This window comes from Octopus bimaculoides, chromosome 1, assembly GCF_046866305.1.
Source record: "Octopus bimaculoides isolate indiv1 chromosome 1, ASM4686630v1, whole genome shotgun sequence".
NCBI lineage: Eukaryota > Metazoa > Mollusca > Cephalopoda > Octopoda > Octopodidae > Octopus > Octopus bimaculoides.
The window spans coordinates 76,625,685-76,650,141 of NC_142928.1; the positions used below are offsets into that span (position 1 = coordinate 76,625,685).

At 33.5% G+C, this 24,457-nt stretch overlaps 1 protein-coding gene across 2 annotated transcripts in view; it reads left to right on the top strand.

Moving 5' to 3' along the window:
• Nucleotides 1-24,457, top strand: part of LOC106869508 (uncharacterized) — a 1,059,538-nt gene that overhangs the window by 529,326 nt on the left and 505,755 nt on the right. For both annotated transcript variants that reach the window (XM_089352454.1, XM_089352457.1), the window contains exon 2: nt 18,243-18,488. In XM_089352454.1, coding sequence (XP_089208580.1) covers nt 18,243-18,488 — 246 coding nt within the window. The remainder of the gene's footprint in view (nt 1-18,242; nt 18,489-24,457) is intronic.

Here is a 24,457-nt window from a genome sequence, read left to right on the forward strand (position 1 = left end):
ATGGAAATTTAGAGTAGATTCCAGTCTGATACATACATACATATATATATATATATATATATATATATATATATATATATATATATATATATATATATATGAGCAGGCCTTAATATGTTGTGTTCAGATACATTATCTACTAGCAGAATTCAATTTTAAAAAAATATTCTTAGTTATATTATGTTGTACAGTACACAGTTTAGACAAAACACTGTTAACGCACCAGTAACTTATTAATCGAACATGCAGCATGAACGTTATATATATATATGCAAACTGATGAATCCAGTTTAGTTGATCCATTAGAGCTCAGCGGAGAGTTTAAAAGAATACAGGCTCATGGAAATTTAGAGTAGATTCCAGTCTGATACATACATACATATATATATATATATATATATATATATATATATATATACATAACGTGTTTCTATCTGACTGTATTGTATATGTAGTGTTGAACCTTTGGAAAATAATTTAGTAGAGTATAGACTTAATATACAAGTTTGTAGAAAGAATTTATTTCAAAGACTGTAAGTTGCAAGCAAATACTAGTTTTCAAGACTTTGAGATCGTCTCTCAGTGATATTGAACACAATGTCACTGATACAAAGATGAAATCCTGATTTAATTTCAGTCATCTAGTGAAGTTCTTCTTTGGCACAGCCCTTACCGTGTGATCTCTACGAATGCATGCCTTTATCGAAACACTTACAATCATTATAAACAGCAATGATGAATGCTTGATGCTCTGTTATCAGTCACTGGTAACTCTGGTGACGCTGGATGAGGTAATTAAACGTTTGGTAGTATCAATAAATAACCAAAATACAAAGGAAACGTAAAACGAAAATCAATAGTTATAAATACAATCAGTGCACGAAATTGCATCAAACACTGGATCTTTAACTCTAGTACAATACTCACAGCAATAACGGAATAGAAGCAATGTAAATAATAATTGATCGCAATTCAGAGAACGGACGTAAACTCAAATCAGGAGGAGTGGTCTCTTAAGGCAGATGGCTAAATTATTTTTTCTTCAATTATTTTTCTTTGAGGCGGCGGTCTATTGTTGGATATAATGGTTCTTCCCATTTTACTTTTCTCTTTTCTGACCCTCACCTTATTAATACATTTCCTAACAGCAATATTGGCATTTGCTCTATATTGATACAACGAAAACTTACTTCAATCGAACTGCACCTAGTCAAATCAATGTGAAAGAAAACGGCAGCTTGCATCAAAATTATTTTTAGATCCATTCAAGTAAAGGAAGTCACTATGTAAAGGAGAAACATACGCAGACACTGCAATACCAATGAAAATTACATTTATAGAAATATGGAAAGAGATGTTCAAACACAATTACTTAAACAAACACGCGCGCGCACGCACGCACATAAGCGTGTCTCCATACATATACGCACATACATATATATATACATATAGATAGATAAATAGATAGATAGGTAGATAGATAGATAGATAGATAGATAGATAGATAGATAGATAGATAGATAGATAGATAGATGAAGGCGTGGTTGTGTAGTAAGAACTTTGCTTCTCATCTTCGTTCCTGGTTTAGCCAACTAAAGGTCTGTCAGTAGACTTGGTAGGCGGAAACTGTAGAATATATATATATATATATATATATATATATATATATATATATATATATATATATATATAGAGAGAGAGAGAGAGAGAGAGAGAGAGAGATAACACATTATCATGATTTTACCGTCTCGGAACGTGGAGGTAAACCGCATTGCTACATCTGTGATACGATCCAATCTGACCCTGTAGATAGGTCACATACAATATATTATATTGTACAATTTTACTTAGCTACTATATGGAGAACATTCGATGCTGAACTGTTACTGTTCAATCTCAAAGACCTGTCTCCAGTCCTTTCAAAAGAGTTAACATCTCTAAAGGGGGTCAATTAACCGTTGCTGTTATTAAATGCAATGGCGGATTAAGTATTCCCTACTCTCGACCCAACAATGTGAATAACAAGGCGTCGATCGAGCGAAGACTATAGGAGAATGTTCTAATTGTTTATTTCGCGTTTGGAACTATTTAAGAGTATATGATAACGAATCGGGGTTTCTAGTCTCTTGGCATAAAATATATGTCAGTAATATATATGTATATATATAATAATATTAGGGACAAAATCCAAAATTACAGGTAAAAAGCTCAATTAAAATCAATTTATAAAAATAAAAATTAAAATTAAATTGAGCCTTATAGATAAAGTATATATAAAATATATAGTTTTAGGGAAAATAACCAATTTTCAAGAACTCATCGATGAAAATTCACTATCACATATAGAAAAATTAATAATTAAAAGCACAATAAATGAGTATAATATAAAGTAAAGTAAATATGATAAGATAAATATAATATAATATAATATAATATAATATAATATAATATAATATAATATATATATATATATATATATATATATATATATATATATACATTAAGTGTCTTCAGTAGATGCACTTCATCAATCACTGGGTAGATATCACTTAAGTTTCAACAGATCGAGATTTGAACGCAGAATGAAGGAGCAAATAACTAAGCCATTAATTTTAGTCACTAGAAATTTTGATTGACACAAAGTGATGAATGATTACAAATGAAAAATAAAATCTATCCATTGTTATTGTCGTAGAACAATAAATCCAAATGGACATATTGCAATTTTTAATGATTTAGATTTTCGGATTCTCAAAACAAGAACAGAATGAATGCTGATATTTGATATAATAGACTAAATTAGTAGAGGAAAATATTAGACTGTACAGTTAACGTATTACTGGTATAATTAAAGTGGTGTAGCTAAATATCAGGAACACTTTGTCCGGTGGTCAACTATTCCACTCAATAAAGCAGAAATAGCATTCATATTTCTATTTTGGCCAAATCATTATATTATAGGTGAGTCATATAGTCTAACGCATTCTCTTAAGTACCTTCCTGGTTAATTTTGCTGGTGTTATTTTGTGCCAAGTCAGCCATAATCTGGCGTGTACGATAAAAGGTATTGCAGCAGTGATTATACTATAGTTTATCGTTTCATAGGAATAGTTTTTCTCGTTAAACGATGGGATATTATTTGAGAGAAATATTGCTACCAACTCGAGCTATTCCAGCAATCACAAAATATCTCGAGTTTGTTAAGATTATTGACAATGAAAACTTGAAGTATAATGAAGGGAAATTGAATATCATAGACTCAAAATATAGAGAACCAAACCAAATAGTATATCATATATTTAACAGATGCTGTACTGTTTCTACTGTTTTAAAGTTTATTGTATAAGTTACATTGAATATCTGCATTGAATGAATGTGTTTTTCACATAATCTGTTTATTTTTTTATATTGGTTAGAGAAGAACTAGCTTGATATACATAAGTGTGCGAGTTTATGAGATTTGTTTAAACTTGTTCGATACAAGGCCTTTCTACATTAGACATAATGGATAAATGCGAACGGAATCATCGCCGGTACTAGACCGTTTCTATTTCGGGATCATCTTGGAAATGTCTTCCCACAGAGGTGATGATAGTGGCGTATTGTTTCTCCATTTTGTGGAAGTTAATCAGAGATCAATGGAAGAGTGTTATAAATGATAAAATCGGCGGTGCCAGATTTTATACTGCTTACTATATTTGATAAACTCGCCTTTACATCCATTATAATTCATCACATGTTGCTTCAATCTAGTTTTTTTTCTTCTTTTTATCTTTTATCGTTCTTTCAATCAAACAAACAAAACACACGTGCATAAGTTACCAGTTTATGTGTGTGTATGTCTAAGACTACCAACAACTTTAACATCCTACACTTTTACTTGGTGAACTGATTAATTTGATCTACACATCTACCTAACTGCATAATATTTTATCTACCTACCGTTTCCATCTACATCTCTTTCCCTCTCTATCTCTGCTACTCTCTCTATCTCTATCTCTGCTCCTCTTTCTATCTCTGCTCCTCTTTCTATCTCTGCTCCTCTTTCTATCTCTGCTCCTCTCTCTATCTCTATCTCTGCTCCTCTCTCTCATTCTCAATCTCCCTATTTTTACACACCTATCTATTGTTCTGTCTGTGCGCCCGTCTGTCTATCTGTCAGTCTATCTATCTATCGATCTATCTATCTATCTATCTATCTATCTATCTATCTATCTATCTATCTATCTATCTATCTATCTATCTATCTGACAGTTTATCTCTCTGTCCGTCTCTCTGTCTGCATTACAGAGCTTTGTACACACACAGAAACTTATAGACTAACATATGCATGCGTTTGTGAGTTTCTTCGTACTTACCTGTATATGTATGGGTGTCAGTGTGTGTGTGCTTGTGTGTCTGAGTGAGTACACACGCGCACGCATAGAAACCGATCGATCTATCAGCTAGTCAGTCAGGATGCTTGTATAGATATGAGACATTTATTTTCTGCTCTATCGAAAGCTGTCTAATAAGTTCTGTCCATAAGATGAGAATGCGTGATGTGAAATACAACAACGTGTATAAAGTGATTTTTTAAATATGTTTTCTGTGTATGTGTGAGTATTCAAATGCTTGTAGGTGTGTGTGCGTGATTATATGTAACTATATGTACGTTTATCTCTTTGTGTATTTTTGGTCGTGCGTCTATGTGCGTGTGTAATGTTGAGATATATTCTCAATAGAAGTTAAATGCCGAAACAAGAAGGAACATCTTTAATCGAAAAGTCTTTTTCTCATTCAATCTCTTAGGTACACACATACATATAAACATAGAGACAAACAAGCAGCATCACTTAAAGCACACACACACACACATACATACGAACGCATGCACGCGCACCTGCTCGCACATACGCACACACACGCACACAGAAAGAAACATAACATCTGTACGTTCTAATATAGGCATCGTTAGATATACAGATTCCTAATATACTCACAGTCAAACACACTCACGTATGCCCTCACTATAGAATGTACATATATTTGACTAATGTCTGGTTTGTAATTCGTCTTTATTTCTCTCACCGTATGTAAGTTTATATCGATTTCCTTCGTCAATCTGCATGTTTCTACCTATGTGCATTGTGTAATGATAGACGGATATATAACAATTCCAAACATTATTTCAGTGTTCGAACTACCTGCCATTCAAAATTTTGTATCCAATACATACATAAACCTTGCTCTTTCTGCATCACCGTTGCTCTTTACTATTCTATTGGTATATATGAAGAGGAATAAACATAAGTGTAGAGGGATATGTTTGTATGAGTACATATGCGGCTATGTGTGTGCATATATATTAGTAGGTATGTGTGCTGATAGGTAGGTATATGTAGACATGTCTATCTACCATCTATCTATCTATCTATCTATCTATCTATCTATCTATCTATCTATCTATCTATCTATATGATTTCACTAGGTTAATTCTATTTATAAAAAATGAAATTAGGTGTTCTATATTTAAGAGATAAGGAATTGTGTACATTATTTACATTATTTACATTTGACGGGTATTTGTCATCTTGTTTGTTGTTAAGATGTCTAGATGTGTTAAGTCTGTTAACCAAAGTCCCAGCTAGTAATTCACTATCGGTGATACAAGAAAAACTAGTGACAGACAGCCATCTAAAAGAAGGCACTAGTATACCAATAAGAAACTTTATGGAAATGTTGACCTTCTGTGTAGAAACTACCCACTTATATCAGTATAGACACTGATATAATTCGACAAGAGGAGGGTTTAGCTATTGGTTTAGCTGGCATTCCTGACGTGTTAATAACACGCACCAAGTATGGATTCAGGACATCCGTATACCGCAAGCCTAACTTTGCTGGACGATAGATACCTCAACTTCAATTCCCACCATCCATACACTGTAAAGAGAGGAACTGCTCATTGCCTAAAACATCGTGCAAAGAATATAAGTAGCGATCGTGATACACAACATGAAGACATGATCAAGCTCAGAAACGATCTGTTAAGCAACAACTACCCCAAAAGTATACAATCCACTCCAATTATGAAGAAGAGAGAGAATGAGGCCAATAAACTGTCCACAGTCTGTCTACCCTATGTGAAAGGCCTCTCTAAAAAGATACAAAAGAAATGCGGTCCATATGACATCAGGACAGTATTCAAGAGTAATAAAACACTTCGCAAATATCTCCTTCGAGTAAAACCACCAATAGAAGAGAACATGACCAAAGACACCGTGTCCTCCATCCTGTGCAGCTGTGATAGTTTATACAAGGGCGAAACATGTCGGCTCCTCAAAATAAGGATGGACGAACATCGCAAAGCTGTGACAAGAGGAGATACTGATAAATCGGGTACAGCTGATCATATATGGAAAAATGGAGACCACCTCCCTCTGTGGGATGAATTTAAAATAATAGACAAAGAACACCACTGGAAAATACGATAACTAAAAGAAGCAGCACATATGCTAGGACGCAACAACCCCCTAAGCAGACCGAGTGCAAATATGAATAGCATATGGGAACCGGTATTAAGGAAGGATAGGAAAATATTAGATTTATAAACCCTAAAATTCTCTCCATAATTGCCCACGGGCATATGGCGTAGTGGTTAAGAGCGTGGGCTACTAACCCCAAGACTCCGAGTTCGATTCCAAGCAGTGACCTGAACAACAATAACAATAATAATTATAATAATAATAATAGCATGAAAACCCAGATTCGTTACCTTCACATTTCAACAGCTTAACTAAAATTTAACCCACGTAACAGGAACTCAGAGGGATATCGTGGAACAGGCAAACTGCGGGTGATACAGATAATTGGACATTATTTTTGAATTCTCCATGCAAACACATATAAGATACAAGTATTCTTTTCCTTGAGACAAGTTCATTGTTGACCAGTGTTATTTTTATCGTAGTTTAGAAATCCAAGCATGAAAATGTTACTGAACTTTGGACTTTTAGAGACAGACGCCCACTTTTCGCGCACATACACACACACACACACACACATACATGCACTTACGTATTAATGATCGACACAAATACATGGCAGGTATATATTATACTGAAATGCCCATTAAATAAACACATGCAGAAAAATATATTAATATAACAAATTTAAATAAATAAAAATACAATCAATGAAGAGACAAAATAAACAATAAGATGATACATGTTGATTTTATTAGGTATTTCTGTTTATTTAGAAACCTTCAATGAAATTAGGTAGTTCTGCTTATTCAGAAACCTAGAATGAAATTAGGTATTTCTGTTTATCTAAAAACCTACAATGAACAGGTCTGATGCTAAACTATAAATTTCACAGGGTACAACGCTAAAGTTGACACCGCTCCACTAAACGCAGAAATTTTCTATTGCGCTATTGGCTAAAAATACAGTTATTTTCTTCTATTTTTGAACGTCTATAACCTTTTTCTCCAATTATTTTCTCTACAACATCATACCTTCAGAGAAATGAGAATAGAAGGATACATTATTATAGCCGATTTTCAGATTTTTTTTTACTTCCTTTTAAAAAATGCATATTTTGCGAATGAAAAAAACCAGATCCGATACATGGCTTTTGATAAAAATATTTGTTAATGCATATATGTGTGTATGTGTAACTGTGTGGTAAGAAGTTTACTTCGCAACCACATAGTTCGGTATTCAGTCGCACTGTGTGGCACTGTGTGGCACCAAGAGCTTTTGACTGGATTTGGTAGGCAGAAACTGAAAGAAGCCACACGTGTGTGTATATATATATATATATATATATATATATATATATATATATATATATATATATATATATATATATATATATATATATATATATATATACATATATATATACATATATATATATATATATATATATATATATATATATATATATATATATATATATATATATATATATATATATGCGTGTGTATGTGTTTGTCCTAGCGCAACCGCTTGACATCGGTTGTTCGTGTGTTTGTGTCCCCGTAACTTATCGGTTCCGCAAAAGAGAGTGATAGAATAAGTAGCTTTAAAAAAAAGAAGTACTGGGGTCGATTTACTCGACTAAAAATTCATGGCCGTGCCCGAGCCTGACCACAGTCTAACGACTGAAACAAATAAAATTTAACATATGGATACATATATATATTTAAATATAAATATACTCAAATATATATGTATATATATGAATATATATATATATATATATATATATATATATATATATATATATATATATATATATATATATATATATATATATATATATATATATATATATATATACCCGCATACGCATATGTGTTCTATGGCCATATATATATATACATACTTTTATAAGCGCGTGTGATTATTAGGATAAATGAATGCACGTCAAAATCGAATTTCCTGAATACAAACTGACCGATTAATCAAATACACACATTTTCTTACAACAGTAATAGTTTGTTTTGATTCAACCTGCCGAGGTCTTTAAATGTATTTAAGCCTTTGACATGTAACCTGTATACACCATTTTATGAATTACCTGACCTATGTTCAGCTTTCTCCGAAGATTCTAGCATTTTCACAGTCGATTAATATATATACATATATATATATATATATATATATAAACGCATACGTGTGTGTGAGTGTGTGTGTGTGACACAGAGAGAAAAAAAAAGAGAGAGAGAGAGAGAGAGAGAGAGAGAGAGAGAGAGAGAGAGAGAGAGAGAGAGGGATAGAGAAATCAGGCGGAGAAGTGTTTTAAATAGACAATTCAACATATTACATTGAATTTTACATAAACTTGCGAATGTAAACGGCAAGATTTAATGTAAACACAGCACCTATTTATTCACACATACTTATATATGTGTGTATGAATATATGTGCATGCATGTGAATATATGTGTATATGTATGCTGAAATATATGCCTGTGTGTTTGCATATGTTTATATGTTTGTAAAGCTTAATATTTAGCAATATATATAGGGATTTTTCTCTACTGGTTCTTTCCTAAAGTTTGTGCTATTCTAATTCTTTTGTAGTCTTTGTATATTACTGATATTATTAGACGTGGCAAAGAAAGTTCCCGAATAGCTGAATACTTTTTACGCAGGAGAAACCTCGCCTCGATATTTCATGCGTATTTATATTGTGAGTTCAAATTCCTCACAGGTAGACCTTGCCTTTCATCTTTTCGAGGATCGTTGAAATAAATACCAGTCGTGTACAGGGGTCGTTGTAATCGACTAACCCTTCCAGCAAAATGTTGGGCCTTGTATGTAGATTAGAAAAGGTTATTACACGAAACAATATGTTTTTCGGAGATTTACATATGAGTAGCCGAGTGCTCGACTAGTGCTTAGTTAATCGTTTCTACTGTAGGCACAAAGCCTGAATATTTTGGCGATGAGGAAGGGACTAGTCGATTATCAGTATTCAAGTGGTATTTCTTTTATTCATCCCAATAGGATGAAAGTAAAAGTTGACCTCGGTAGTGTTTGAACTCAGAACGTAAACCCAGAAGAAATGCCGCTAGGCGTTATACCCAGTACGCACACGATTCTACCAACTCGCCGCCTTTCTAATATCTTAATAATAATATTCATTTTAAATGTTGGCACAAGGCCAGCAAACTCGGTGGAAGAGATAATTCGATTACATTGACCCCAGCGCTTAATTATTAATTTTATCGACCCCGAAACGATACAAAGGAAATTCAACCTTGGTGGAATATGAACTCAAGACGTAAAGACAGATGAAATACAGCTAGGCATTTTACATGGAATGCTAACGATTTTTCCAGGTCATCGCCTTTCAAATGCTTTAATAACCTTTTTTTTTCTAGAGGTACAATGCCTGAAACTTTTGTGAGGTGTAGTCGATTACATGGACACCAGTACGTTGCTGGTACTTATTTCATAGATGCCGTGAGAAAGAAAGGGCAAGTCGGTGGAATTTGAACTCAGAACGTAACGACGGACGAAATGCCGCTTAGCATTTTGCTCAGCATGCTAATGATTCTGCCAGCTCATCGTCTTTCTAATACTTTAATAAGAATATTGTTTCTGGTTTAGACACAAAACCTTCGCTTTGAGTGTTATCATCGTCTCTACTACTTAACTAGTATTTTATCTTATCGACTCCAGAAGTATGAAAGATAACTTCTGCTGAAGATGAACTCAAACTTAAAGAGCTATAAATAAACAACATTAAGCATTTAGCCCGACACTCCTACGATTGTAATAATTCACCGCCTTAATTGCTTACATGAAATATATATAAAACATTAGCTTTTCCTTATAAGCAATGGGTGTGAAATTAAGCCAGGATGGGTTTGGCGGAGACGTCAGTTACTGTAAGAAATTGTGCGTCGGTACGCTTCCTTTCAAAAATAAGCGAAATATCAATTGAGAATTTTTATTTTCCAACTGAATTTCTGAACGTATAACACACAAAATGCTATGCATAATAATTTGCATAATAACAGATTTGATTATATATTCGATAATAAATATAACATTTTTAATAAGAGGGGGTAACATTTTGAATTATCTTATACCTTTTCTAGAAACTCTCTACCTTAAATCGGCGTTCCATGCTTGCTTTGCCTTTGGATCTCAACACCTAATGGATTCGTAGAAGTGCCATTGTAATGTATGGCGTGTTTAGATACGTTTATTCAGAACAAGAGAATCTCATCCTTTTCCAGGTTGACTACATCCGATTTCTTTTAGAAACAGAGGAAAAGCAAACAGGAAGAAAGTATGTGAAAGAAAGAAGAATTTATTCAATACAGGATTGGTACTTCATGTTTATGACCCCGAATAGATGAAGAGTAAAATTCTTCTCTCGTATTTGATCTTAAACCCCAAAGAATCAGAACAATTGTCGTAAATCAAATTATCGGATGCACTAACGACTCTGCCTACTGACCGCTCGAGATGGGTGTTCCGTATCGCGTTTATTCCGGGTGAGAGGTGCAGTTAATTTAATTGATATACTATTAAGTATTATATCATTAAACTTAGGAAAATTAAATACAAAATAGAGATCTATACATTGGGAACAATTTGCGTAAAAGAGATGTAACAAAATTCCGCCAAGTAATTTCTCTGATGGTCTAACATTTCTCTGAACACCTAAAGATAAATGTTCAGTTGTCGTTGTTGTTGCTGCTACTGCTTATCTCCAGAGTAACATTGATCAAGCGGGTCTGTGGTAAAAGCATTCCAGTTGTTAGAATCTGATTTCCTTATAGTTTTGCTGAGATGTATTGTCTGAGGCGTTTTCCTTGTTTTAAGATAGTAGATGTAGATTTCATGGATACATTACGCAGCATGAACAATTCCGTAGTCACTCCCTAGTTGGCTCATGTTACAATTCATTGTTCAGGCGCCTCCGAAATATATACGACATTATTCCACTCCCTTCATAACAATATGAATACTTGATCGGTTTTCAGAAATATCTTGTGTAAGTTGGCTTTGTTCCATCACACTGAGAATATATTTATTTGTTTAATTTTGGTTTAACTAGTACATCACTTGGCATCGTATCAGAGCAGCATGAGACTAGTAAGAGACCTCAATTACTTTCTGTCAATCATAAGAAAAGCCAGATAGGTTTAAAACCTTAAAGCAAGGAACAAGTGCAAAAATAAAAACAAATAAAAATAAAGAATAGAGATGAATTTTAAAATATCGAAGCAAAATAAAAAAAAAAGAACAAGGAAAATAATATGAAATAAAACAAGAAAAGATGAATAAACGACGCCTGGAGATTTATAAACTGAAAGGCTATTTGGCACCCGAAATACTTTCGAGATGCAATGTCTGAGTAGTTTGCTTTGACATAAGTTGATATATGAAAAAGACTATATATATATATGTATATATATATATATATTATATACATACATACATACATGCATGCATGCATGTATATACACATGTATGTGTGTGTGAACGTATGTATGTATGTCAATATATGACATTAACATAAATATTTAGAAAAAAACGAAAGCAACTTTGTAACGAAATAAATATTGCTAAAAAAAGAAAGAAAGAAAGAAAGAAATTGAAAATATATAAAAATGATAAAATTTGACAGGAAAAATATTCTGTAAAAATAAATTTACAAAATTACAATGAAATGGATTTTGTTAAACTTGAACATAGAAAGTTTTCTCTATTTACTTAAAAATAATATTAAGAATTCGGAAATATGCATTGCTATTTCACTTAGGTTTTTGCAGTACGCAATATATTTGATAGATATTTATCGAAATAGATCAACAGACTGCAAAGAACTGATCTGAAGGATACTGATGGTTCTTATTTAGGCACAAGTAGTGAAATTTTTTTATGGAGATACTTATTAATTTACATTGACACCAGTACTTTACTGGTACTTCTTTTCACCCAGACGTATGGAAATAAGGATATATTGATAAGAGTTATATTTGAAGCTACATGTAAGGAAAAGATCATGACAGGGATAGCGATGGCAAAGTATCCATAGAAATGCTTGCTGACATCTGGAGTAGCTATAATGTCCCAAATATAAGGCAAGGCTAGTGGGGGCGTTCTTTTGGCCAAATAGACATTTGCGGTTGCGAAGTATGAATTTTGAAAGAATTTGAAGAGAAAATAATCAATGCGTTTGAAATGTCGATGTATAGGAGAATGCTAGGGGACTATTACATGGACTATTGGGAAACTGAATGTGTATTACAACAAGGAGCTGAGCAACAACTCCTGAACATTGAGAAAAAATCAAAAGCTCATCTATTATAGTCATATTCGAAGAAACAGATGTCCGGAAAAATAAGCATAGAATGAAGAGTAGAAGAACGCAACGGATGGACAATATCACGAGTTGGTTGGACACATTGGCAAGGCAGCTGAAAAACTTTCGTTTTAGAGTCGTTACGCTCTGCAGACGTCCGATACATGACGACAATGATATTATGACAAAATGTAAAAGGCTGTTACTCAACATTCCAAGGTACCTTGTGCAACACAATGACGATTCTACTAAGCAATCGCCTTCATATTTTGATACAAGTTGATTTCCTCGATAGCAATATATGACTGGAACTTAATTTTAACGAACTCAAAAGGATGAAGCGCAAAATTTGCTACGTTAGGATTTGAAATCAGAAAGTTAAAAGCCAGGACAAATACCGCCAATCACTCCTCCAGCACTTAAACGTTTCTGCCATTCTCCTACTCCGCATTTTGTAACAATAGTAGGAATTAATTAACGTTACTAAATGGGTATGCATTTTGGTTAATGCTAAATTTCAGTAAATGAAAATCGCTGCTTTATCTTCCAGGTCTAATTTTCACACGGCAGATTTACTGTAAAAAGTTTCAGAGATATCTTTCATTTCCGTCTCTAACATCATTATTTAGGACTGCTTTAACCTACGTATTCCTCCATGTTCGGTACATGGGTGAACTGAGAGAAGTTCGTCTGCCATGACTACAATGTCGAATGACTACGCTCAATATCTTGACTTTATTGCTGTTTATTTGGGTAGTAGAATTAATTTGTCATTCAGTTTTACATCACTATCTGCTGCTCCAGTGCTTTTTCGCACTGTTATAATATTCTGCGTTGGAGATATTTCCCCTTTTTTACCTTCTATAATTTTCTAAAGCAAAATTGGAACGATTAATTGATACTACTTTACCGTCTGAATTAGCGATAGTCTCAATTGTTCATCAACCGCGTAGATAAAGATCACTCACACTCTGCTCATTCGAGTTTTAATTATTTTGACTGCATTTCAACGGTGAAGTGACTTGTTCCTCTAATTACAGGTGTAACGTTCATCAACAAAGTTAATTTATTTACTAAATTTATTCTGTTATCCACTTCACTAATACACAATATGGTTGTCTGTTAGGACGATGATTGTCTGATAACCATTAATTATATATTTAGTTTTCTGTTTATCTTCTGTTACATTTTGTGTTGCAAAGGGTGAACGTATGTCTTGTATTTATTTGTATTGGAGATTATTGTTGTATGCTTCAAATGTTTGCTTCCACATTTCATGTGAATCGTTTGATTATTGTCGTTATAGCGTTGTTTTCTTATTTCTTTATGATTATTGAATGAAACTAACTTAAATACAATATTATCAGCAAAAACTATACTATTCCCATTTGTTTTGAGTTTAGTTTTTGTATTTTTTATAAAATATTGTTACCATTGTCACTTATTTTTCCTTGTTCTTGTGAAATATTTTCAAATGGTCACCAACAACGAAATAATTTACAAAGGCCATTTGGAATATTTCCAGAAAAATCACGTCTTCGTGACTAACGTCTACGAAAAGGAAGCAGAAATTAAAAGAATAGAGAGCGACATAAAATAAAATAAAAAATCGAAATTAAATAGTCTGTAATATAAATAAATAATTGAACAATAGTAAAAATTCACGAGTAATTACATCTTTTGTGTTTGATATAATCTGCTCAAAATATTGTAACGTTTATTATAACATTATATGTAGTGTATTTGAAATAAACATCTTGGTGACATTTCAACGATCATAATAATAATGGTTTCTGATTTAAGCAGACGGTAGATTGCATTGAGAATAGCAGGTTAGTAATATTATTGGTTCTATTACTTAAAAGGTACTTTATTTATCGACGTCAAAATTTTGCGGAAGGAGTGTCGTCAGTTACACTGACATTAGTGCTCAACTAGAACTTAACGAAAGGATAAAATCAAAGCTGTCGGCGGAATTTGGATTCAGAAAGTAAAGAGGGACGAAATACTGCTAAGCGATTTGAATTGTATCGTCGCTCAGATTTACCCCATGAAAGTCATCGCTTTTGCCCACCGCTAATTATTTATAGAACACCAACGTAGATGTTCCATTCATCATTTTACTCAACAAGTAGTCGCTGTGTGGTAAGTAGCTTGCTTACCAACCACATGGTTCCGGGTTCAGTCCCACAGCGTGGCACCTTGGGCAAGTGTCTTCTACTATAGCCTCGGGCTGACCAAAGCCTTGTGAGTGGATATGGTAGACGGAAACTGAAAGACGCCCGTCATATATATATATATGTGTGTGTGTGTGTGTGTGTGTGTGTGTGTGTTTATGTGTCTGTGTTTGTCCCCCCTCCAACATCGCTTGACAATCGATGGTGGTGTCTTTATGTCCCCGTATTCTAGTAATCTAGCAAAAGAGTCCTATAGAAGACGTACTAGGCTTACAAAGAATATGTCCTGGGGTCGATTTGCTCGACTAAAGGCGGTGCTCCAGCATGGCCGAAGTAAAAATACTGAAACAAGTAAAAGAATAAAACAATAAAACAATCAGCCACTCTATCTGGCTCTTGCCTTGTTCCAGGAATGCAGTCTTCTTAACATCAGAGCCTGCAGAATACACATGTAATATAAAGCCACCCCAGATGTTCATCGCCCCAAAACTTGCTGTTACAGCCACAGCGTTTGCGTGCATCGTACCTAGTCTTCTAATCAGCGAATGTTGACAGAAAAAAACCCCGCCTAACTAGGGAACCGGGTCCCTACCACGAAAAGTGGATGATTACATTCATTTACATGTGAAGAGAAACAAGGCATGCGAGTCAGTGTTTAGTACATGACAGAGGTGAGATTGGCGTTCGTGGACTCTGCTCACTTGAGTTTGTGATATCCAGAAAGTGAACTGCATGAACTTATGTTCATACCTCAATTGGCTCCTACATTGTTTGATGCCTGTTAATCGATATATCAAATATTTTAATGCACTCATCATGTAAGGAATAAGAACTTCATTTCGTGCATGAACACATGAAATTATGGATATTTTCATGCTCTTTGGGTTTTATTTGCTGCTTTGTGGCTTCGTGGCTTCGTTCACATATTTTCATTCTTTGAAGTAATGTGTGTGTGTGTGTGTGTGTGTGTGTGTGTGTGTGTGTGTGTAATGATGTATGTATGTGTGTATACGTGTTTCTGAATAGATATATATAAGTGCCTGTGTATGTATGAGTGTATATGCATGCATTTATCTATGTGCGTATCAGTGTATATTTTGAACTGAATCCAATTCTCAAATATGTCGGAACGACATCATTGTACTTAATTCTCGGAGATCCCACCAAAATATGAGTTGTTCGCCTATTAGAACTTTTGCTATTAATTTCATGCAAAATCTATTATGCATGTAAACATTTTCTTTATTAGGAAATTGCTCTTTGGTGTATCAATTGCAGCTCGTGTTTCAATCCATGCAATATGCTGTTAATGACTATACTTTACAATCTAAACAATATTTCGTGCTAGGTTAAAAAAAAAAAACATCGTAAAAAAATCTAAATCCCACAATGAAACGACGAAAAAACAGTCAATGTATTTTCCCATGTATCACATGCGCTGAAGTAAATTTTCTCTTTGTGCTGTACTTTGAATTAAAACATATATCCCTCACAATATTATTACCATAAATGTATTACCTCAATATAAAAATGCAGTAGCAAAGTGAGGCTGAATACATGTTTATATTGTTGCATAGCTAAGCTATTCAATAATTTATAACGTGGCATATTTAATTGCAAACCTTATGTAGACATATGATTAGAGGAAAGTGCCTAAAATTAATTACATGAAAAACTTATTACACGATGTCCTCTTTCACCGAGTCCTCTTGACAGCATATCTGGAAGAAAAAAACCTCTAATTATTTTGATAAATCTAGCGTGCAAATAAGTTGCTTCACTTCCATAAAACAAAACCAGATCAAATGCTCTTCAAGCAACGTTTCTACTACTACAATAGTGATTGTTAATTTGTGTGTAAAAATTTCACTAGTGTACTGGACGGCAATTAAAACATATATGCATCCCTAAAGGAACTTTTACAATTGCCGTATATATTTCCTGTCCCATTTATCGCACCTAATGCGTCAAACAGCGCAGAAAAGTGAACCGCTTCATCCACTTTCAATGAACTGGTAATGATGCTAGAGCGTGGGACTCAGTATATTGTATTTCGCTATGAAGTTTTCATCCATCAAATTACTCAATATAAATCCCATTTTGTGTGGTGTCGCATATTTTTTGGATCGTCATTGAAAAAATATGATTTGTGATGTTCAAAATTTAGGTAAATGCATCCCTCATCACAATTTGGTATCCTTATACATTTAGAAGGGACAATAACTCATTCCAAATTATGTTTGCAGCTAAATTAGCAAGATGAAACGTAATGTAGTTATATAAACATTAGAGCGTATTTCCTTATATTGATTTTGTATTTTATTAAAAATTGTTGTGTCGACGCCCCCAGGCGAAGAAGTAGGATCTCCCAAGACATATAAATAGAGGTATTCTGGGCGTGGTAGAGTTTTGAGTAGCAGTCGAGTAGCTGTTGAGTAGCGGTTGAGTAGAAATCATTCGAAGGTGCTAGATAGCAGTAGCTTGAGACATAACAACAATAAAGGTCATTTTTACCATAATCTGTACGAAAGAATAGCATACCCTGACTCGAGGAATTATAATCCACACTATTTCTTGGTATGATTCAATATAAAGTATAGAAGAAACTATATATTCTAATATTAAACACCAGTGTTCAAACGTCCCCGCTACTTCAAGATTAAGAAATAAGAGTATATATCACACGTTTAGCAATGAATTATTTTTATTGAAGGCTCTGAATTTATAATAGAATGACAAAATATTCAAATTCTTAGAAGTCGGCTTTCAAGCGAAATATATTACAATGTGAAATATTTCACAATGATTCATTCATCTAGAAACGTTCATATTTTTCTAAGGCCTATGGACATAAAGTATTTTTCATTGAATATAAACAAAGCAGCTACAGGCGTGGCCGTGTGATAAGACGCTTGTTTTCCAACCACATGGTTCTGGGTTAATTCCCACTATGTGGCAACTGTCTTCTACTATAGCCTCAGGCCGACCAAAGCCTAGTGAGTGGATTTGGTAGACGGAAACTGAAAGAAGCCCGTCGTTATATATATATATATATATGTGTGTATGTGAGTATGTGTGTGTGTGTGTGTGTGTGTGTGTGGAATACACAATTTTGTTAATAATTGTAAAGCTATGCACGTGCAGACCAAATACTACACCCAGACGCATATCTCATATGAATTTAACGATAATTAAGTTGTCATTTTCTTTATATTTAATTCTCTTATTTTTCTTATATTTCAGTGAGTATCCAGCCATACAGAAGCCTATTTATACGCATGCGAGAAGCACACTTATCAACGTTGCCATTAAAGACAGTGACAAATTCAAGCGTAGAAGATTGTGCTCGACATTGTGTACAAGAAGTGACATTCGAATGTAAATCATACGATTACGACAATTTCGGACAAACATGCCGTCTACATAATTATACGCACCTGGACTACGAAACCGTATTAATGCCTGGACCGCATGTGGATCATTACAGACGTAAGTGAAATTTTAAAGTTTTTGCTTCTGTATCCAAATCAATATCGCAATTAATAGATAACGGCATGCAGGATATTATATATATGAAAGAGTCACATTAATCTATTTCTCTGTCCATCTCTCTCTCTCTCTCTCTCTCTCTCTCTCTCTCTCTCTCTCTCTCTCTCTCCTTCTCTCTCTCTCTCCTTCTCTCTCTCTCTCTCTCTCTCTCTCTCCGTATTCACATGTATATACAAATACACACACAAACACATATATACATATATATACACACACACAAGCACACATAGGTTGATTAACTGATATAGTCTATGAACAGAGAAGGATAAAATAAATACTAGTGCAATTAATGATATCCGCATAATTGTGTAAATACTATAATGACTACAAATATAATCACTAGAACGATGAATATGTTATTAATCAATGCATCAAGGGTTATAGTTTGCATGATATATATAAAATATCCATATGTTTATACAGAGAGACTCGTAACTCACAATATCCCATGAATTCGTTAATGGCATACGGTTCCATTTATTACAGATATAAGCAAATATCTACATGACGCCGAATCATGTGAACTAGTAGATAATCTAAGATGTCAGATTGTTGAAGGTTATTACTGTTTATTGTTATTTAACACCTTGAAATATGTGGTATATAAACTAGATATTGAATTCACCATGAAAGAGAGTGTGCGTAATATTGGTTACCTAGGGATAAAAGATGCCATTCGTGTTCAAAACAGGCAGGCCAATAATTAGCAAGACAAAATTGAATGAGTTTGAGAGGATAAAATACACCGCTACACAGTCTTCGGCCGAAATTTTCTTAGTACCTCTCATCTCATATAGATACGAATCCTCCATAATCCAAGGGTTTTCTGAAACTATTTGGATGAGGTTTTTAACGTGAATTATCAACGTTAGCTAAACATTGGTGAGGTATTATTTCAACATGTTTGGTATCATTTATTTTATACCTAACTTTCAGCACAAATTGCAATTAGTTTAACAATATGACTTTCCATATGTTCGTCAATGATTCAAATATGCTTTACTCTTAGACACACACACACACACACACACACACACACACACACACACACACGCACACGCACACACACACACACACACATATATATATATATATATATATATATATATATATATATATATATATATATATATATATATATATATATATACATATATGGGGGTCGTTTTCAAATTCCTATATTTTTCTGGATTATCCTGTTTCCTTTGCAGAAAATAATTTGTATCTGTAAACTTTGGAGACAGAAGGATAACATTGATCATTTTCGATGTTTTTGAATCAATTCCACATTTTTTTCCTATCTATCAGATTGAATTGGTTGTCAGCAAGAAAACAAATATTTCATGATTTTCTCTCTCTGGATTTTCTTGGCCATTGGAATGACAATCACTAATGCAAATTATATATACTTATTTCAGTAATAGCAGTGTTTCAAGAATATTGTTTTCTCTATCTCGGCACGTGTATCCAATTGTCGAGGACTGAATCAAGCCACATGATTTTGCGTCATAACGTTTGTATTGACTTGTGTACATAACATCGATTTTCCTATACATAGTTCCAGTAGATGTTCTCCAATATGCTAAAGTAAAGGTACACCACTCAAGCTTCCCCATAGATTATTATAACTGCTAGTGTCCACTGAGGATTGGTTCTTGTACACATAGATGATGATTCTTTCACTGCGATTGCAAATAACTACTAATGAATTTCATTTTAAATTTTACTCTTCATAATAATAAGTAATTATGAGATTTCATACTTAGAAATAACAATTTCTAACATAGGTAGAGAAAATTATACAAATATTTATAACGGAGTATATAGGTAGAAATTGATAAAATACATGACTAATACTTACAAAAAATACCAGCTGAACGCTGGAGTCGATGCAGTTGACTAGCCCCCTTCCCCATAACTTTCAGGCCCTATGCCCATAATAGTCCGGACTATGAGGAAATACAAATTGACGTGGTTAGAATTGAAACCATACAGACAACTATAAACGATATAAAAATAAAATAAATAATAAACAATTGTCTTCTAACGTGATCAACTTTCTCATCTACCTCCCTTCCGATTAGTACTAATTAAAATCATTAATAAAGTTACATCTTCATCTTCTTGCATTAAAAGTTTTAAATACTGGGAAAAAGAGTTGAGCTTCGACGTAATGATGAAGAAGTGACGCTAACATGAACTGGCGAAACTTATTTTCGTAAAAGAAGGTGGGGAAAATATTCTACAAAGTTTGTACAAGTTATTTTGACAAAGGCAAAATGATATGATACCAATCTTTTCGCCGTCAAAACTTATCATTACGATAGGTTGACGTCATCTTCCATGGTTAGGACAGTGGTCTAGCAGATTTTATGGTACATTTTAGACGTCAAACATTTTGTTGCGAGGTGGGTTTTGGGAAAGGCATTGTGTTTCGCCAATTATTGTAGGCATTACTTTTGTTTTGAGCATCGATGTTTGTCAAAACAATAACACTGCATTTTAACAGCGATCAAAGGTGAAACAGAACCTCAAAGGAACAAACTTTGGTTTTCATCTCTCCGAAGTCGATAATATAAAGTACCACAGAAGTAATGGCGTCGATGATATCGCTAACTGTTGGACAAAATAACTTACATTACTTATACCGGGACTTTACATCTTCAGATACAATCCCACCGAGTAAACATTACCTTTCATCCTTTTGGGTAGATAAAAAATACCAGCTGAACGCTGGAGTCGATGCAATTGACTAGCCCCCTTCCCCATAACTTTCAGGCCCTATGCCCATAATAATAATAGAAATAATAATAATAATAATAATAATAATAATAATAATAATAATAATAATAATAATAATAAGGCGAGAAATTAGCGTAATCCTTAACATAGAAGACAAAATGTTTAGCAGCAGTTTCTCCCTCGATTTTGTCCCCGTCATCCTTTCGAGGAAATAAGTATCAGTTATGTACTGATGTCGACATAATCCATTAGCCCCTTCCCTAAAATTTCAGAGCTTTTACCTTTAGAAGAACGGATGATTATTATTATTATTGTCCTTGTTATTGTTGTTGCTTCTTATTTGATTTGGGTAACTTTGTAGTAACAGATTTTCTGCACGTGTAGATGCGTTCATTAGTGTCTAAAATAGATAAAAATTCAGTCTTTTAGGCGGTAAATTATTTTTAAAGGTTTCAATGGGTGTTGATGGGGTTGTTGATGGCGAATATATACTAAAATTAAAGGATACGTGAACCATCGCTTAAAATAAATAGTTTTCGAATACTATTTGAATGCGAATCTCACTGAAAACAATATTAACCCATTTTAGCGTCAGGTGTTGCCGACTGCCTCATCATTTTCAAATATTAGGAGACAGACATTTGAGAGAAACAGAAAAATAACTTAGAACGCCAAAAGAAAAAAATGAAAACAAAATAGAAACAAGACTGATAAGAGAATGTGCGAATCCAGTCAGAAGCTAAACAGGGCAAATCTGCTCCATGCATTCTCTCCTCTAAGAGTGGATGGATCTGAAACAAGGGAATATGGGGACATTTTGCTGATTAAGAAAGAAATGAAATTCGATTTTGCTGACATTTAAGTTAAAGGTTGCTGCTAAAAATTAAAGAAATAATGTACCAAGAGCTGAACGTGAACGTTCTGGAGGACATGACAGCGACTAAGACCTGTCAAACGCAAGGAACGATCAATGTCACGCAAGAAATCCACTACATATATATATAAAGTGTAATTTAACTACGTTTTCTTACCAAATAGTAATATGGCCACTTAATACCTATAGCAAACCAATGGCCGATTCTTTGTATACTCACTCTATCTACATATGTCCAGTTCCACATGATATATGATTTTTTTGAAAAAATATTACTGCAAAAATGTGACCAAATTATCATATTCATAAATAATATTAATAACAGTATGAATATTAATGCTATTACTTGTTGTAAGTGGATATAGCATAAACAATAGCATAAACAATAACAATTATATATGCACCTTGGCAGAGACGTAGACAACAACACAAACACACACACACACAGACACACGCACTCACACACACACGTTTATATGCGTGTTTGTGTGCACATGTGTGGGTGTTTGTGCATGCGTTTATGTGTTTGAGTGCGTATGCATGTGTGTTTGCGGGTGCATCCATATGCGTACTTACAATGCATTGGTCGTAGGGAATTGCGCAATGGAAAAGGAAACATTTTCCTGACTAAACAATTTGTTGTAGATCATAATAAAAAATATATGAGGGACTGTTCAATTTATTGAATCTACATTAAGAGCTAATGACTACTTACCCATAAGAATATTATCTATTATGAATCCGTGCATAATTCAAGTACAAATCTCATAATGACGAGGACCTCTTATACTGCAGTATCTCATGCAGTAAGATTCACATCCTTCCAACTAAATAGTTTTCGAGTCAAAGGCAAACCTATCATTCTAGCAATTACTTTATAGTCTCTATACTCTTCATCTCCATGAAATGTACTAAATTAGCTGCATAAAAATACATTGTCTATGAGTCCTCTGCGAATAACATTATATTTCCTACGTTTTCAATTTGTTTACATATTTAAAATATTTTTGCCCTATTGCTATATTTATATCATGGGCGATTGTTCAAAATATTTAATTATCTCAAAAACATGTTTTTATTTTCTTGTCTGCATTAAAATATATGTCTGAAATGTTCGATAATTATTTCCATTTGTCTTAATTAATTTATTTTGTTATATTTACAAAATTCCTTTCCTTAGCATCAGTATGTTTCAATGAATTATTTTTTATACGAAAGGTGGATATTTTGAATTAAATTAAGATGATGCTTAGCAATTGCCCAAGATACACCTAATTAAATTTTTTAAAGAAAATACTTGGCAACATAATATTAAATTACTGGAAGAATCATTAAGACAAAACAAGCAGAAAATCTAAGAAATATTTTAATATCATTGAAATTTTGAGAAGTATTAATAGTAAAAAAAAATGAGTTAAAATAAATAATTAGTTAAAAATCGAATTCCAAATCAACAAGATGCCTGCCAATTTGGAAATTGTTCAATCACATCGTTAATGCACACAAGAAATATGTGAACGCCATTATTTTTTTCATTTCAGTTTCAGATATGATATTAAATTCTGAGATCTTCGTAATTTTGTAAAATTGGAAGTGAGTTAGCTGTTTCAGATGTTTTCAGTATGATTACGTTTTTCTCATTTCACCTTACCATAATGAATTATTTTTTGTAACTGCATCTAGGGCACCTATATTTAGCCTAGCCAAAGACGGTCGGCCGCATCTGATCAAAATTTGTGGATTCAGCACTCACAAGCTGTCAAAATACAAGACTGCATTATTGTAGTCTCCGCTGATGGGATGCAAAATAAGATCTTTCATATATTAATGATTTAACCATAAAAGTACTTCATCACAGTTGACGCGATGCGTTTAGTATGTTGTCAGTCAGAAGTCCAGTACTATACCGACTCGATAGCAGCAGCTATTAATAGAAATTTTAATGTTATAAAACTGTCGATGTATAACGTCTTTTTACTTAGTCTACTGCAGTAGAAAAGTCATTTACATCAGCTCTGTCATGGAAAAGAGAACTACGTCAGTAAGATACCGTTGGCAGTTGTTTATCCAGTATATTACCTTTTCCTATAGATTAAACACACACACACACACACATACACTCACACCTTTCCTTTATCAATTTTAATATTGAAATATCAAGCTTATAAAGTCTACTGAAGAATCGGGAAATGTTAAACTTATCGAATTAAAAAAAAGACATTTGATTTCAGCAAAAGTTTTTGCAACTTAAGATATTGATTTATTGAGTTATTGCATTGTCATGGCATTGCTG